At 41.8% G+C, this 19355-nt stretch overlaps 1 protein-coding gene across 1 annotated transcript in view; it reads left to right on the forward strand.

Annotated features, from left to right (window-relative positions):
* COBLL1 (cordon-bleu WH2 repeat protein like 1) overlaps positions 1–19355 on the forward strand; it is a 158221-nt gene that overhangs the window by 112372 nt on the left and 26494 nt on the right. The window contains exons 6-7 of the mRNA XM_090041717.1: positions 9148–9245; positions 9356–9595. Coding sequence (XP_089897843.1) covers positions 9148–9245; positions 9356–9595 — 338 coding nt within the window. The remainder of the gene's footprint in view (positions 1–9147; positions 9246–9355; positions 9596–19355) is intronic.

Consider the following 19355-nt stretch of genomic DNA (forward strand, 5'->3'; position numbering starts at 1 on the left):
CCAAAACTTTTGATTCAGGGTATGACTTGCATACAAGCTGTGTTTCGAAGAATGCAAGGATGACGCAACTAAGTGCATATATCATGTTAATGGTAGGAGCTCCTTTAAAAACCAAAACCAAAAATAATCTTGACAATTTGCTGAAAACTCACTGTCTTCTTAAAGAGGAATAAGTCATAGTCAATGTGAGAAATAATGAGATTTTATTACCCTGCAAGGTCTGAAATTGCCCACCTTAATTTAAAGAAATGGTGCTTATCAATGTATGTGTACACTTAAGTGTTTGGATTGTTTGGTTCACTAATACTTGTGGAATAAGAGCTATTATCACCATTTTAATGATGGTCAAATAGCCTGGCATTAAATTAAGTGACCTGGTTTTCTTGGCACAGATCTGCTCTCTCTTACTTAGGGCATTGTTACAGAGGACATTTGCATATAAATCAGAGTAAGTTTTACCATGCCTACTGAAAATTAGACTGTTCTGAGCAGCTACACAGGAGGGCTGTGTGAAGCTTTGGTAGCAGATTCAATTTGGAGGTGATTCTGGCCCGATTTGGTGGTCGAATCTCCAAATCCGAATTGAATCAGGAGACCCATTAAAAGGTCCAAATCGCATCGGAAGCCTCCAAACTGATTTGGAGATACAGGCAGTAGTTCTTAATGATACTGGACACAGCTGCCTCCAGCTGGTAAGTCTGCTGTGGAGGGGGGAGGGAAGGGGAGTGGCGGAGGGGCAGATCAAGGCCCCCACAGCGGGGGAGCAATTGGGGCTGCCCACCCAGGGTGGGGAGGGCCCATGGGACTTGGGAAGGAGGGCTCCCACCACTGTGAGCTGCTGGTCTGGGAGCTGCTCTTCTTGTGGCTCCTCCACAGGCTCTTGCTGCCAGTCCGGAAGGGCATGAGAGCGGGCATATTCCCCTGGATCTGCTCAGGGCGGGTAGAGCACCTCCATGATCTGATCGCTCCACGCCCCTTCCCTCCCCACTCTGCCCACCACAACAGACTTACCAGCTGGAGGCAGCTGTGTCCAGCATTGTCAAGGACTGCCTGTATGGCCTATGGCCAAAGCTCCAAATTGACGCCAAATCTCTGCAGCCAAATTGGCTGTATCAAATTGCTGTCCTTCCAAATCAGCTGAATCCGAAGCAAATACTTGCTGCTTCGCACAGGCCTGCTGCACAGTAATCCTTAACTAAGGTCTGGGGTTAGAGCTGGCTGTGCTTCCCGACACTGATTCTGTCATTGGGCATCACAGCTCTCACGTCTGCATTTTTGAAGCCATGCAGCCCCCATGCCCAGAGCTCCCACCCTGCTTACCATGTGACCCTGGCATGTTGGAGCGAGCTAGTTTTTTGCTGTGGGCAGAGGGAGGCACAAGGAGCTGAGCTTGGAAGAGGGTGTTATTCCTGCTGCTGGATCCTCAGGGCAAGTCTGGTTTCTGCTGCTGACAGTCTTGAACTGGTTGACCTGTAGTGTGGAGGCTGGGACTGAAAATCAGCTGAATCGCAACAGAACCTTAAATTTGTATTGACTCCCGTAATAGCTGAATACGTGTTACTTAATATGATCTGGAGATGCAACTTTTCACAAAAGGAGTAACTTTGCTTTGATATGATAGCACTTAGCATGTGTTTTACTGTTTTAAAACGTGGACACTCATGTTTTAAGTACAGTCAACATGGCCTGTGTAATGTGAGATATGGCTCTTAATCACAAGCCAAACTTTTATGGAAGACTTGTTGCTGCAAACTTCCATTCCATTTTTTGTAGTTCTCTTCAATACATGTTCTCAGATTTACTCCAACATGTCTGGTCAGTATTGGCTCCTGCAATTCAGTTTCTTCCTTAGACTCCAGAGCTCTTTATACCTTTTTAATTTGTATCCCCGCCTTTTGGCTTAAAGACAGTTTTCCTTATTTTGCTGTAGCCTTATCATTTAGTATGTTTCTTCATGGTATTTATTAAAAAGTAGTGTGTGTGTTCAAAAGCAGTTGGCCCAAAATACCATAATTAGAGTAATGGTTTACTTGTATGAGAATTTTCCATAACATCCTTTTTCTGATGGAGCAAAAACATGAAATGGCAGGGGGAATGTAGAAACTGGCACAAAAATCGTGTTGTTAATTGGAGAAAACACAACTGAAATTTTTATTCTGGTTCAATTTAATCTGAATCAGAACATTTTATTTTGTTTTTATCTTGCCTAAAAACATCTATTTTTACCAAGTTCAGCAGTGCACCATATGAAAAAACAGAAGCCTTATACAACTTTTCAGTTCTTGTTCACTTCAGTGGGAGTCTGGGGAGGATTACGTCTAAGTTTATTGTCTCTGACAAATATGGTTGTACAGCATAGGAGTCATTACTAAAAGCATTATGAGTGATGTATGTCTGGCCAAAGATCCTGTTCCATATTAAAGAATGAGGGCTGAGACGATAGCTGTTGCAATATAATGAACCAGAAGGAAATGTGGTTCAAAGATGAAATAATTAGAAACACTTTTTAAAATCAAAAATTTTCAAAATTTTCCATTCTATTGAAAAATATTGACACTTTTTTTTCATCATCATCCATTTTGAATGACAACAAAAGTTCCTCTTTTTAATTCATCTTATCTTTATTAATAAACTCAGTTTAGGAATGGTTATTTAGGGGGGTTTTTACCTTGAAAAATATTGATCGAGTGAATTATCCAATTATTTTATTATTATTTTGGGCAAAAAAAACCCTATTTAATCAGTTTAGGAAGTTTTGACTTCCCTCTGTTCCAAATTTTATTTTGTTCAAGTTCTGAGTGCCAATAGCCATTTCTTGGTGGGCCAAATAACCACATTATAACCTTAACACAACTGAACTTTTAAAAACATTTCTCATTCTCCATCTTCCTTTAAAACAGCTTTTCTCAACCCATGGGTCGCAAGAGTATAGGAAATGGGTCACATGGGTTTTCCCTTGCAGACTGGCAGAGGAGTCTGGGGGCAAGGAGCAGCAGGTCAGGCACAAAGGACATTGGGTCAGGACTGGCCATTGATGTTTACAAATTGGTCCTGATACAGAAAAGATTGAGAACCACTGCTTAAAAAAATTAATTATAGATAGAATTAAAAACATTTCCCATAAACTTCACTTATTAAGTGAAGGTTAAGTGATCAGCTGTTCTTACTGAAGCTGCTTCTGGGGCTCCTAGGGGTGCTAGCAGATGTGACTGATGCTGAAAGACATGACAGTTTGTCATGCAAGCAGCCACTGAAAGTGCTCTAAAGCCATGCACTGACAGAAGTGCATGGCTGCAGAGCACTTCAAAAATGCCCAGTTGGGTGACAGTCTGAACCCCAAAGTGGAATGCCTTCATTAACATCTGTCAGCACAACTAGGAGCAGGTTTGGCTGATGCAGCCAAGCTCTTCTCCATGCTCTGTCTTCAGAATGGGAGGGGGAGGAGGGGGGGAGTGAGTTTGGTCTGGGGGTTCCCCAGAGGTTGGGAGGGGCTCCAGTCTCCCCACACACACTCTAGGGTGGCTGGGAAAAACCCCAAATAGGGCTCCCTTCCCCCCCCCCCATTCTGAAGATAGTAAACAAAGTAGGACTTGGATGATGCAGTCCAGCTCTGCTCTGCACATTGTATTCAACATGGGAGCGGGGAAGAAAGAGGGTTGAGTGCAGCCTGTGAACTCCCCAGACAGTGCTGGAGGGTAGGGCAGGGGGATTGGAGCCCCCTCAAGGGAGGGTTGCAGTCCATACCACCCACCACCGCTACTGCAGTGCAGCTGGGGTGACCCCAGACTGAACTTGCTCCCCTGCCTTTCCCGTCTCTCATCCTGAGAGATCATGGGAGCTTGGAGAGGGGAGTGGGGGACAGATGCTGCAAGCTCACAGCCTCTCTCCCCCAATTGGCTCCAAATGGGATCTGAATTATACCCCCTCCTAATCTGACAGCGAATGTCTGTTGAATCAGGAGGGTCAGTCTAACTTGTCATGATGCTTTCTGTAAACTATCATGACTTAGACAGTGGAGCTGCACGTATGTCAGTGCCCAAGGAATTTTCCTCAGGTAGAAGAGGTTAATATAATCTTGAAAATTGTTTTTGAAAAACTAACTTATTTTTAAATAAAAATTGTTCTGCAACTGATTAGAAATACTGAATATATGCCAAATTTTAATGTGTTTTTTTACAAACGATACTATTTCTGGTCTCTGATATACAATACCTGCTGTCCTATTTCAAATTCTAAAATGGTGGCTAGCTTCAGATAAAACTGTTAAAGATGTCTCTTAAGTAAAAGCATAGATCCATTTATTTGCCTTTCCAAAAGCAGAAGAAGGTGAGGCTTTGTCAGACAAACAGGGATGGTCTGTATCATAATAGTTAATTTTGCTGTTTGTTTTTTCTCTTGTCCAGGGATGGGCAATTATTTTGGGCAGAGGGCTGTTACTAAGTTTTGGCAAGCCATCGAGGGCCACATGACAGGCAGCCCAGGGCAGATTAATATTAATTTTCTAAATTTTTTAGGGGCCTCACGGGCCAAATAGAATGGCCTGCTGGGCCACATCTGGCCTCCGGGCTGCATTTTGCCCACCCCTGCTCTGGTCAGTTCAGCTGCTGATTTTTAAATCTTTCACCTTTACCAGGTCAGGTGTTTTTGTCTAGTCTGTGAAATGGCAGCCAGTGATCACATCATAGTGGCATTTTTATTTATTAACTGTACCTTTTAGGTATCCTTTGTGTCCAGAATAAGTATCAAATGTGAATATACCTATTATTATTATTATTATTGTTATTATGGTTAATGCTATCCTAAAAATGCCACACTGTATACAAATTTCTTTTTAAAACTTAGAGTAGCTTTTTTTGTATCATAAAAGTGTAATTTGAATACAAAAGAACTGAAATTCTTTCTGTGATCTGTTTGGCCCAGGCCCACCCAGCTTTGCTCATGCTGAATGATATCTTACAATACTGGTTTTAAATGAACATACATTCTTATTTAGGATCTAGCTGTTGCTATATGCAAAACCTCAACATGATAAAGTTGTATAGGTAGGTCACCTTATAAGTTCATGGAAAAATGAAGCCATATTTTGGACCATCTGCCAAAAAAACTTTGAAAATTGTTGAAATGAAATATTTGTGAAGTGAACATGCATGCATGCATGCATATATATATTTTTTTTAACTAAACCCACTGGAAAAAGAGCCAGAAGAGTAGTCTATAACCCCCAGTAATAGCCATAATGTCCAAAGTGGCTCTTGTGTGATTTTTTTTTTGAGGGAGGGGGAGAAGGGGGAAGTGCCTAACATGAAGCACTTCAGTCCTGATTTCTAAAAACACTGTTTATCTACAGTTCTCATTTGAAATCAGCTAAGTTGTGTGTGCTCAGTACCTCTGCAAAACAGATCCAATATATTTCAAATAAGGATTTCAGAAAGAAAGGCATCAAACCTTGCTCCTTGCTTTTCAGAATTTAAGTCTAGGTCCAGGGTGAGCAGTTATCTTGGCTGGAGAGCCACTTACAGAGTTGTGGTGAGCTCTTGAGGGCCAGAGGGTCAGGGAGTATAAAGGTGCTGGCCTAGCCTTGGCTCCCTATCACAGCTGCTTACAGTGTGGTGTGGTGGCAGGTAGATGAACCAGGGAGATGGCAATTTATCCTATCTGGTCCTGGGTCTATCCACTGTATACCCACCCCCAGAGGCACTGGATGGAGTGGGCAGGCAGGAAATTCATGGAGACTGGCCTGGGGCCGCTGCAGACAGGGCACTTTCAGCTGAGCAGATGGGATGGGGCCACAGGCAGGTAGAGAGTAGCATCTGGGAGCAGGTCAGGTAGGCAGGGCTGGGGCTGAGATTGCAGAGTGGTGAGAGCGCAGGGCTGGGACAGAGCCATGATCAACTCCCTGCATGTCCCTGTGATGGGTGTTAGTTGCATCAGGGATGTGTGGGGAGTGGATCAGGTTGGGCCCTGGCCCCGTGCTGTCACCATCCCATCCAACCAGCTGAGTGTGTCCTGCCTGCAGGAGTCTCTCCATGGAGACCCTGCCTGCTGACTGCATCTGGTGCCCCCTCAGAGATGGGTGCAGGACGGATGGGCCTGGGATGCCCAGGCAGCAGGGCTAGGGTTTGGGATGCCTCAGCAGGGCACACACCTGGTCCCAAGCAGTAGTGGGGGCAGCCCGGAGTCAGGCTGTCCCAGACCTGCCCACTACAGTTCCTGGCACACCTGAGCGTCATATGTGGGGATAGGGCAGGCTGTGCCAGGCAGCCCAGCCCAAGAGCAGTGGAACCAGCTGCATGGACCACGGCCAGAACTGCCTTCTGTGCCCGGGCCAGGCGAGGCCAAGGGACCCACGGGCCAGATGGAATCATATGGTGGGCCGGATTTTGTCCTTGGGCCATATTTTGCTCATCCCTTATCTAGGTGCTTCTTTGCACAAACATTTTGCGTAAAGTGCTGTTACTAAGAGAGGGAAGAAGACTGGGATATTAAGTATTCAGACCTGAGAGATGTGTACAAGCATTCAAGGTGGATCAGGAGGGGTAATCTTCCTTAAAGGTATGTGATCTAATTTCTTATGGAATAGCCAGTTCTCTTCCATGGAAATGTCTTGCATCTCTGTACAGCTCTTTTTGTGTAAGAGAGAGGTTTTTTTCCTGGTGCAAATGTAAGGCCTATTCATGGCCTTACCATACAACAAAAATTAGACTCGGCATGAGATGTACAGACTAAGGTAAAAAAACAAGCACCTTTTCAAAGTTTGTGCTACCCTCTCATGGAGCTGCCTATAAAATACCTGGCAATAACAGGGAAGATTGTTGCCTCAGAGGACCCTAGGAAGTCTTACCAGTAAAAATGAAAATCTTTATATAGCTTAAGATTGCAAGACTCACTTGACACTTGTTCAGTTCTACGTATCAGCATGCTAGCTGTAAAATGGCCTGGAACATGAATTTGTGCAACTTCTTCATCTTTGACCTTTTTTATAACTCTTCCTTTCTTGAAAGGAGTAATGAAGAAAGGCATCTTGGTCTGGAAATGTAAAACAAACAAACACTTCCTGCCCTCATCTATTTCTACCCACCCCCAGCACAAACTAAATTATAGGTAGCATTTTCTATAGGAACTTAAAGTGGGAAGATTAGGATACAACTGTGTGCACACACCTGCACAGATGCATGTATATGTGTAATGACAGGAAGTCCTTTCTTCTTTAAAAAAGAAAAAATGAAAGCAATACAATGAAAAGCTCTTAGCTACACAGTTATCTCATACAGTCTATCAGTAAGGCTTGTAAACTATTTTGGGTAACAAATACTGTATAAACTTTTGGCCAAACAGCTGTTTTCTGATGGTCATATCTTAATGTGGGGCTATCAAATAAGATTTTTCTTCTTCATTTGATTGAATATATAACAGATAAAAGGAGTGGGGGAGGCAGGTAGTGGGGAAGAGTCAAACAACCTGAACCCACAACTTGCCCCCTGCAGCCTGCCCCCATCACAAGCTGCCCTCAGCAATCTTCTTTCCCTGCTGCTGCTTACCGTCAGTTGTGGCGCTGGCCAGAGGCATGGAGACATGCTGACTCCAACCCCTGACCAGTGCTGTGGCAATGGCAGCTGTGGGGCAAGGGCCAGGATGAGAGTTGCCACCACTGCTGCTGGTGCTATTGCTAGGGCCTGGCAGGGGCTTGAGATACCATGTGTCCTGTGCCTGGGCCAGAACAGGACCGGAGCTGGGGATTGGGGGGGCAGTGGGAGGGGGATGGGGCAGAGGCAATGGGGAAGCAGAGGCTGTGGCCCTGACTCTGACCCCAAACCCAGGTTGTGCCAGAGCCATAGCAGCTGCCTGGCTCCTGCCCTGTACTCAAATCCAAGATGAGGGTTTCCTCATGTTGATCTGGGGCTAGTGGAGGGGGGGAGGGGGAGAACCTTTATGTAGTTGAAGGCTGCTATTAAATCGCTTCTCAGTCTTCTCTTCTCCAGGCTAAATGAGCCCAGATCCCTCAGTCCCTCCTCAGAAGTCGTGTGCTGGAGCCCCCTCCACCATTTCTGTTGCCTTCCACTGGATTCTTTCTAATTTTTCCACCTTTCTGTAGTGGGAGCCCAAAACTGGAGGCAGTACTCCAGATACAGCCTCACCAGCGCCAAAGAGAGGGAAGTAATTATTCCCCTCTATCTGCTGGTAATGCTGGTACTAATGCAGCCCAGTATGTTGTTAGCCTTCCTGGCAGCAAGAGCAGTGTTGGCTCATTTAGCTTATTGTCCAGTGTAATCCCCAGGTCCTTTTCTGCTGCTTAGCTAGTCAGCCCCCAGCCTGTACCAGCGTGTGGGATTGTTCTGTCCCAAGTGCAGGACTTTGCACTTGTCCTCATAAGATTTTCTTTTGGTCCAATCTTGTTAGGTCTCTGAATCCTAGCTCTGCCCTCCAGTGTACCTACTACTCCCCCCCCCAAAGCTTGGGAGTAAATACAGTATATACTGTACATATTACAGCACTGATCCTCCAAATAGTAGCTTTTCATAGTCTCATTCTGAAAACTGAAGTTATTGTGGCGCGTTTGAAAGTTAAGAGAGCAGATGAATTTCAGGGAGAGATCTTTGTCAGAGATGAAAAGAACTTTAGAATGAAAGAGCTATTCATTCCCTTTCCCCTGATAGAGTACTAAAAACCGGATGCCCATCACCTTAGCTTGTAAGTACTCCACGTGGTTGTCAAAGTTTGTGATTTTTAAAACATGGCATTTTTCCATGGGATTTGAGTGGCAGCCACTGTCTTCAGTTGTGGAAAGTTATTTGGTGTGTTTTTCCAGTGACTCGTAGCAAATTTGCAATATATGTGTAAACCTAGAAATTCCTATGGACAACAAAAATCTTCCCCAACATTTTCAAGCCTATTTTAGCTTATTGCTAACATGGAGTAGTTTCCATATTATGTGAGAATAGGTTTTTAGACTTTGTTTATAGTGGCTTAATGGGGAAAAAACAGAAAATGTCAAGAAGTCTATTCATATTGTACTTTTGGAATATCTACTTAGACTATTTAAGGTATGTTTGGTATATCTTTTCAAGAGGCTGCTAGGAAAATATATAATAATAATGCCGAAAGAAATAATCTGTGTAATTTAATAGCCACAAATACTTTTCATTTTAGATTCCTGCCAAATATCTCCAAACCTAGATATGTTGAAAGAGAAAGAAAATAAAGGATTTTTTAGCTTTTTTCAGCGAAGCAAGAAGAAACGTGAACAAGTAAGTTACTGTTTTCTTTATCTACAAGAACAAGATTTCTAAATATAGTCTCAGAATAATCAACGTTTTGATCTGGAAATTCACAGTGTACATGTGTTTCCTCTACCTAGACTGCCAGTGCCCCAGCAACTCCACTGATGAGCAAACAGAGACCTGCTTTTATCACACGATCTAGCACTGTTGTCAAGCAGTATGATTCAAACACATTGCCATCTGAAATGCCGAAGAAAAGAAGAGCACCCTTACCACCAATGCCTACTTCTCAAAGTGTCCCACAGGATCTTGCACACAGCCAGGGCAGACCAACATTTTCTATTATGAAATCTAGCAGCGTTGATGAAACTGATCAGGTTAGTTAAATCTTTTCATTTTTACCGTGGTGGGTTTCCCTGATTTGCACTGCCACCTCCTTATTTATAAGTCCAGTGCTTTAATGAAATACTTTAGACTAAGTGTATACGTGGAGTTATATATGTGTATACATCGATTTCCATATGTACTGGAAAAATGTCATCTTCATACTGGGGGACCGCAGATCTCTCTCACACACTCACACACACACACACACACACACACACACACACACACACTCTCTTCAGTTTAATTTTAAGGTATGTATCAAAATTGATGTACTTTCAAAAACATTGTAGTAATGCATTTAGGATACAAGTTCAGAAGTTCTTTTTTTTTTAAATAAGTAAATATTTATAATTTATAAATTATAATAGCTAGCTTGCATAGATCTTCCAGACACTGTCTTTGACCATGCATCTAGTTTCATAAATTTTAAAAATGGCCCCTCTTCTGTAACAAATGTGTTGCATTTTAAGACATTTAAGGTCTAAATCAAAGTTCTGGTCTCAGTTTGCTCTACTGGCTTAATAGCTTATGAACTTGATTTAAATGGGGGAGTGTAATGGCTTACATTAATATGTCTAGTAACTGGACAGGCTTTTGACATTTCATGCCATTAGTAAATTGCTTTACTTAGCCCTTTTATAATAAATGCAGTTTAATCTGTTGCTGGAAAAAATGTTTTTCTAAACAGCCTTCTGATCTTTGTGTTTTTAATAGACACAAGTGAGAATCTTGAAACAAATTTAACTTTCTGGAAACACAAGGATGTCAAACTGAAGTCTTATCGTAAAAGGGTCTTCTTGTAGAGTAATGCATAAAGTAATAAGAGGATATCAGGTCAAAATTATCTGTACAGCTCAGTGTACACTAAACTTGTTAAAAAAATTATTTGGAGATGAGTAATGCATTAGGTAGTGTCTTGGTAAAACACAGGCTGCACCAGTTGTGAATTCTAGTTGACAAACAAGGTTAAAATGTGTCATCGTACATTTGAAATGCAGCAAATGTGCATTTCATAACCTGCCTTGAATCTGGCATTTATAAACATTTTTTAACAAATTATATAACTGGCATGTTAGGAAGATGAAATGCAGTACTAAATGAAAAATAAGATTGAGAAATTTGTTGGACGGTGGGCTTAAACAAAAATTCTTGAACCATTTGTCTTATCCTTTACACGTTATTTTTCATTTCTGTTGTCATGGACAACCACAAGAGAGCACTGTTTAACAGAAGTTTTGAATGGTTTCTTGTGTCCAGAGAATCTTTGTCACTTGAAAAAAACAAAGTTTGGGATTTTTGTTTGTTCTTTTATTTTGTAATGGCCACAAAACATGTCTGAGAACTTATTCTTGTCTTTTTTTATTGAAATCTTTTTACCAGATATTAACCTTCAAACATTGTAGTCATAAATGTCTTAACGGTAATGTGATTATTCTGCTGGGATATTTTTACTCAAAGTTTTTGCTGCTCGGATTTACCATTTTGTAGTGATGGGTTTCTCATTTGCCTTATGGTCAATGAAGACAGTCAGTAAGGAAAGTAGAGAAGTTCATGTAGATGAGGTAGCCTGCATCCTTCTCTACTTCTCTCTCTGATTGGAAATTCTAAAAGAAAAGGCCATAAAATGTCCTTTTGCCATTACTCCCTCCTGATTCCATAGCCTTCTGACATATCAGGTACTCCAAAGCTAGCCGTGTGAGTATTATACTTGCCTGCCCCTATGATAAATACTTGTCAAAGTATTTTTATGTTCATTTCTATTAATGAGCATAATAAATATCCTAATGAATAAATTTACTTCACAATGGTAACATAGTTTGATGCTGAGACTTACTCTTCTGAAGCAGTGGTTCTCAACCTTGGTAGACTTGAGGCACCTGTTGGAAAATGCCAAATCTTATATTTTGCCATTTTTTATTACAAAAAAAGAGACATTCTTCTGTTTGCTAAGAACTCAAGGATCACTACAGGTCAGAATGTTTTTGCTACTATGGATTCCTGTGTGAAAACTCTGGGTTTATCCTGAGAACCATGTTAGCATGCTAATGTTGGTACTGGATTTATGATGCCTTGTTCTGGACAGACCCAAACTCTCAGACTGACCATGACCTTTCCATTTGATAGTAGGCAAATTTTATTGATATACAGTGATAGCAGATAAGAATAATGCAGGCAAGGCAAACAAAATAACCTTCCCAATTTTATATCTAGTGGTCCTAAGGCTGTCCCAGAGGGAAGGTACATCTGGCCAGTACATAGGCTTCCACTCTGTGGTTCTCTCTTGAATGTCAGATGTCAGCAGCCTGGAGGTCAAGGACAGAGGCCCAACTTCCACCCTCCTGGTGGGGTGGGTGCAATGGGCTGGTAGTATGCCCTCTGTCCATGGTGGCCTTGAGTGCCCTCCTTGGGGACCCTTTGGTGTTCTGAAATCCTTCCTTTTGTATCCTTTTCCCCCGCTGACTCTTCATTCCCAGGCATCATTGACTGGTTTCCCTGTGGTAGTCATATTGTCCATGTTCTGTCCTGTCAGCGTATTCATTTGTTCCAACAAACCCGTCACATGCACACATCTTAATTTGGTTATTTACCGGTCTCCTAATTTGGTTCATCCACCAAAGCCAGAAATCTCAAGTGCACTGCAGTTGGGAAGTGTGACCTGGCACCAATACTGAAAAGTCCTTTATCTCTGTTTGGGTACACTGTTCATGTTATGAAACAGTGTGGTACATGTCTTCAGTTTCCCAGCCTGTGTGTCTGCTGGCTACAGATGCAGTGGGCCTTGAAGGAAACTCTCACAAACAGGCTTTTAGAAATCAGTTAACTTTTACCATTTCCCCGAACCATTGTTCTAATACAATATATACTTTGCCTACAAGCCAGTTCCCAAAACCAAACCTCTAAATATCATTTTCTAGCCGTCAGCTAACAGTCCTAACATTGTATGGCAGCCCATGAGACCTAGAAAGGATCCTAAGGCACCCCAGGGTGCTAAAGCACCCTGGCTGAGAATCACTGTCCTGAAGTCAAGCAAAAATGACTCCATATGACCAATCAAAATCCACCAATAGGTGTAGGTTTTGGAATGATTACTGTTACAAGCAATATCTATGACAAACTGCGAAATTTGATGGGGGAAATTTGAGAGGCTGGAAGTTTGTCTTTGAAGATTTTCTGTTCTAAAGTAAACAAAGATAGTAAGACAATATTTGTAGTTCATCTCTGTTGTGCAGGATGGCTAGTTTGTTCAGTTAAATGCCCATTCTGTAAATTTTCTCATTTACAGAATGGGCATTCAACTAATCACTTATGCGAGCAATAGGGATTTACAACAAAATCAAAATTATATTTCTAAGCCTCAGATTCAACCCCGAAGTAGAAAACATTCTTACTATATCCAAAAGGGGCTTCTTTAATAGCTGTAGACTTGATCTTTAGTGGTAATGTATTATGTTAATAGCTATAGGATACAGTTGATAAATGAGACAACAGTGCGCTCAATACTGTAGAAATCTATAATAGAAACAGTCCTTGCCCCAAAAAGTCTACTCAGGACAGTTGTGCAGCTTCCATGCATCTCATCTTTGCTAAGTGCAGCAGAGCTTTGTGCATGATAGTGGACCAAATTTTGACTCATTGACTTTAGTGTAAATTCTGAGTAACTTGCTGGGGACCATGATTTATACCAGTTCTAAATAGTCATGAATGAGACCAGAATTGGTACATTACTCACAACAGTGAAAGGGATACCATTTACAGGTGCCTTGCTTCTTCGATTCAGTATTAATTCCATAAATAATAATCTTAACTTTTCAGTATCCAGTTAGGCTAGCCCACTAGCCTGATTTGTATAGCTAACCAGCCCTGTCTGTTGTTTGGTGTTGTATTCCACTGCATTAACGTCTGAAAGCACGATACAATGGTTTTGCTACAAAATTCCATTTAAGGAGTACTTGTAGTCATCTGCTTCTCTAGTGGGAATGCGCACCTGCAAGGCTTCCATACTGCTTTTAAGGACACTTGCATTCTCTAGGTTTTCCCTCAGTTTATATAGCAATTGGAACATATCTTGCATCCCATTTATGGTTCAGGATGACCTTCAGTTTCTGCTTTAACTTGGAGAAAGGTGGACAAATCGCTCTTTGTTGTAGGGTCCACAAAGAAGACAAAGTGAAATGTCACTTTTCCCCAGAAAAACTGTTTGCTCAGTTTTGATAGAGACAAGCATTTGCCCATGCCAGAGTGGTAACGTCAGACAACAGCAAAATGAGCCAACTTTAAGGGAACAGTGTTCTCTCTGTTGTCTGTCTTTAAATTCTCAGTGTATTGTAGTCCAGTTTCTCACAGTATGAAAAAAGACTTTAATGCCTGCCTCCCACGGCTTTTCCAAACTTCTCTGACAGCAGTAGCTAGAAACTAAAAAGAAACTTTTTTCTCTCAGAGAGACTGAACTATTGTGTTGCTTTTATTTTACCTATTTGAGAGTGGCATAACATTTCTTTAAAGATGATTCTCAGTACTTTACTCGGGGGAAGAAAATTACAAGAAGTGTCCTTTCACGCCTCATGTTACGGTGTTGGGTACTGGGATTTAGTCACCACTTGTAGGACACAAGAGGTGACTAGTTCAGCTTTAACATTTAATGTTTACACAACAGCCTTTTTTGTTGAATCCGGATGGAAACAAAAGGGTTAGTCTCAAGCATCAGGCCCCTATACTGCTAGTGTCAGTTTCACTGTAAAGCAGAATGGCTTTGGCAGGAGTGGGTTTAGAACTGGCAATTGTAAGCCTTCTTTATTTGCTAATGTATTTAAAGTTTAAGCAACCCCCCCCTCAACATCTAGATCTGGCCCAGGATGCACAGCAAGTTTGACACTACTTAAGTTGAGTAACTGGACTGATAAAGTATAAAGATCAGAGCCGAGGACACACGACAGGTCCAACATGTGATGGTGGCTCATGCATCAGCTGAGGATGCTGCAGTGGTGATGACAGGCAAAGTATATCTGGAGGGCAACCAGGGCTGTATCTGCCTTTGTTCACCCTCCTGCCATGCAATCGGCATGTCTACTGGGGTTGCCCAAGGACCTCACATTTTGTGTCAGGCTACTCTTCCCCACCCCCTCGCCCACCCAAGCACATGCCCCCCCCACAAGTTCTGGTAGGCTGTGTGGGGCTGTGGGCCATACATTTGACACCTCTGCTTTGCTTAATGTAAAGTGCTACACAAAAACATTCAGTTGTCAAAGAACAATTTTTTTTTAGGTATACCATACTTTTTTCCCCCTTCCAGTTTAGTATCCTGGTTAATCATCATACTTGCTTAAATATGGCTTGCTCACACACTGAAGCATTCTGTTTGAATAAACTGAGGTTGTAGATTCTGTCTGCATCAGAACACCTATATTAATTTGAACAGATGACCAGTGCTTTGGCACATGCTTACCACATCGCATAACTAAAGAAAAGTGATGTTCCTTCTTTTCCTTTAAAAAAAGGGGGGGGGGGGCAACAGAGAAAAAGGAAAGTAGGATACTGTCCTAGTGTTGAAAGCATTTAAAACACCTCCAGCAATAATTTCCCTTAAGTCACCGATATGGAGCGACTAAAATAACAAGGAAGCTTTGAGTTCCATCACTTGATGTGATGAAGTGCCATCGCACCAGAAGCTTGCTCACCCATTCCCGCACCTAGAGTTTGAGTCACTTGCAGACAGGTAATGTCAGATTGCTTATAGGCACCAGAATGAAGCTTAGGGAGATCTAGAATGGAATCTCATTCCTCCAAAAGAGGATATGCATGTCGCCAGGAGGACAGCCATAATTGGCAACTGCAAAGTGCAATCTGATTCACATGAAGAAAATTGCTGCAGGTAGCGATATTTTATAAACTATTCAGAGGAGAGTCAATTTCACTAAATGTATACTACATGCCCTTTCTTTCAAAGAGGTTCAGGTTACCATGCTGTATACACAGTACAATTTTGGGAAGGGATCTTGAAGTCCTAGATCCTGAACTGTGATACAACTAAACAACTCTTACTGTTAAATGAAATAAAGGCAAACATAGCTCTTATAATTAGTATTCATGTTTTCTCCTCAGATTACTTATAAATCTATCTCCTTGCTCTACATGATATGAAAGGAAGCAAATTGGTGGTATTATAGGGAGAGCTAAATGATGAAACTGGCAACTGATATGCCTTTGTGTCTGCACCACTTTTTATAGTTGCCTTAGGGATAGTTATCTATACAGAAACAGACAGATTCCTTAGCTGCAAGTGGATGAGCTGTAGTCTGTTGTTTTATTTTTCAGTATTACCCAAAATTTGATAATGCATTTCCAGCACATAGGAAATACTCTGAACTTGCTTAGATACTGGCAAACTGCTTTTTTCCTTCTGACCTGAACTCCCTGGAGCATTCTCTCCCTCAGTTCTGCTTGAAACCCAGCAGAAGAGTCCAGTGGTATTGCTAAAGAAGGTAGAGACATCATAATGTGGAAAGAGGTGAATAATTCCTCTTGGGGGGGTCTACCACAAGATAATTCATTTTTAATGTCAGGATTTTCCTATAGATCTTCCACTGTTTATCTCAAGCATGTTACCTGACTGGTCATCTCCTTCCACTGACTGGTCACAGGATGTGGTTAGGAAGCTACGTTGGAAATGAAGTGAAGTGCATATGAGAACCTTTCAGATATTTCAATCCTTAACTTACACAGAACTAACAAAGCATTGACTTATTATTGGGTCTTCCTGTGATATATGAACAGATTGACATGTATTCTATAACAATGTCAGATACTTCTTTAATAACTTTAATTTTTTCCATCTGTTTTTAAATGCTTTTTTTTCACTTTGCAGCCTTTAATAAAAGAGCTGAAAACTCCTAATATTCATCTGCTGAATAATTCCCGAGAAAATCTGTTCACCACTTGAACCATCTTCACTGGAACATTTAGTACTTGCTTGAAATCTATTTCTTGGATGCAACGAACAATAGATGTGAACATTTTAAGTCTTTTTAGTACCATTTTCCTACTGTACTAAGAACCCTATTCCAGAAGGCCTGTACAATGTCTCTTAGGTTAGGGACAGACATTACACACAAACCAGTTTAAGTGACCAGAAATTGGTTTAAACCTGTAACAGAATAGATGTTCAGTGCACATAAACCAGTTTAAAAATGGCTGAAACCAGTTTGAGATTAAACCTGATTGAATGTAGTATCAGACTTAACTGATTTGGCCCAAACTAGTTTATGCAACGTCTGTCCCAGACCCCTTGCTGGTTTAACATAAACCAGACACCCTCAGCATTTTCTCTTGGCTACGCGAGGCTCCCTGTTCCACAGCAGGGCTGGCCTTTCCCCTCTGCTCCGTGGCTGCAGCTCCAGAGACTATGGGCTGCTCCTGCCATCCCTCCCACCACTCCCTGCTAAGCAGGAATTCCCCCCTCTCCTCTGCCTTGCTTAGGAGGTGTATGTGTATTAGCTAGCAGACCATATGCTGGCTACCATCCCTGCTGAATCAATAGGCAGTATTAACAGGTAATGTCCCTCTGTTTTCTTAATGGGGTGATAAACACTGTTATCAATTCCCTGCTAGGCTAATCAGTGTGTCCTGCTGGGGCCTGGCCACGCCCCCATCAACTCTGTTCTGTGGAAGGAAGGGAGGGCTGCTCTAATGCCCCCTGGTTTGTAGCTTAAGCCATTGCAAGCATGTTAGACTAACCTGCAAAGAGTGAATCAGTTCAGACTCAGGCTTTTGGAATGTCTGTCCCTAGCCGTAGACTCCAGTGAAGAACTACAGCAGCATTTGTTTGTTTAGTATTCATGCACAAAATGTCACTGTACCAGCTTATTACTGGGGTGGGGAAGGTAGTGCAGATGAGGCTTGAAAGCCGATGTTGATGGAAATTGTGACATGAAAGTATTTGGAAGGCCACCTAATAGGTTACAGTAGCAGGCAAAGGTGGAAGAGAAAGTAAAGAGAAGAGTTATATGGCAACACCAGATCTAGTCCTTAAGCTAGGGAAGTGAACTGCAACTTCCTAGGCTCTGCATAAAATAGGAGCATGAGCTGTGTGTGAAGTGAAGTGAAATAAATACCACTGATTTTCTTTCCAGCTAACTTAATTCAGTGCTTAACGTGAGGGATGGGCAAATTTGAAGATAAGTAATTTATTTCTCCCCTTTCCTATTTAAATTGCCTTTTTAAAAGAATGAGCTACAGCTCATTGCATCTGTTCCACTTTGACAAATTTCAAATGTTTAACAAAGTTGAAAGTTGCATTTTTGCATGTCAGGACTGATTACTCAAAGTATAAATAGAGTCTGTTGAAATATTGTTTTGTTATAGTTGTACAGAGATTTTTTTGTCTCAAATTATGGCTCTTCAGTTTTAGAATTTCACTGTATTTTGGGGTTCAGAGTGAAAAACTATGTTTAGGATCTTTGTATACAAAAAAGACTAATCTCCACTCTTTCTTGCCATTTAATGCCTTCTCTTTTTTCTTTTGGAAGAAGTGGCATGTCCAATTTCATTGGAAACTTTGAGTGGCAACATAGTGTTTTTACACAAATTTTCTTGAAAAGTGTTTTTTTTTTCTGTAGAAAGAACAGCTGGAACCAATCAGAGCACCAACTGGAAACTAAAAAAAAAAATCAATTAAACAAAATTAACCCTGAAATACTTCAGTTGTAGGAATGTTCGTTCTAACTTAATTATGGGAGGTGGACTGTGCTGCATAGCCTTTTGGCTTCCGTTTGCCTACTTGAAACCAGAATGAGATCCATAGCCAGACTTCACTTCCCATCAAAGAACTTTACCAAGGATTCCCACTATGCACTGCCTCTTTACCAAAATGGAATACTTGTTGTGTTAGGGATACTTGAGACTGAGGTCACTAGTTAGTAAAAACAAAAAAACAAAAAAAATGGTGTTTGAGGTGCAACTCCTACTGCCATGGCCTTTTAGAAGCAAACATTTAATTTTTTTTTAATTGATACAACTTTCTATGGAAAATGTCAAAATGAATGGTCTGGGTTGGGTTGGGTTGGGTTTAGTTTTATTGGGGTAGAGGGGGAGGGGTGTACTTTCCAGTTTTTACTAGTAGTAGAGGAAGAACACTCCACCTCTTCTCAGAGGGGTAGTGTTAAAGGCAATCTTTAAACCATTGTAAAGTGAGGAACATCCATTTGTTACAGTGTGTTTAAATAGTGCTGATTACCCTCTAAGCATCTTAAAGTTATTCTGCTTTTGATGAGCATTCTCTTTGAGTTGTTCAAGGTAGGGTATTGTTAGTCTGCTCCGAGGAGATAAAGTAACCAATCTGCAGTCATCCAGTGTCTCAGGATGCATGTCTCCCAGCCGTGCTATCCCTGACAAACTTTCCACCCTCCCAAATTCTACTGCCCAGGGGTGGTACTAGCCCCAAGCTAATACCCCCACATGCCCAGAATGAGCATGACTGCCAGTCCATATGGTATAACACTGCTGATTTTCCATGGAAACCTGGGCTGAGGGTCAGGCATACAACCCTCCCTTCAAAGAGCTAAGCCAGGGGTAGGCAAAATATGGCCTGTGTGTGGGATCCGGTCCACTAAGCCATTCTCTCGGGCCCACAGGGCCCCTAAACATTTTTAGAAAATATTTATCTGTTCCTGGCTGCCGGTCAGAGATGACAGGAGCCTGGAGCAGTAGGGCCCAGGGGGAGCCTCAGCAGGAACACAGCAGCCCAGCCCCACCCCA

This window comes from Crocodylus siamensis, chromosome 4 (genome assembly GCF_052110815.1).
Source record: "Crocodylus siamensis isolate JL-2025a chromosome 4, ASM5211081v1, whole genome shotgun sequence".
NCBI lineage: Eukaryota > Metazoa > Chordata > Crocodylia > Crocodylidae > Crocodylus > Crocodylus siamensis.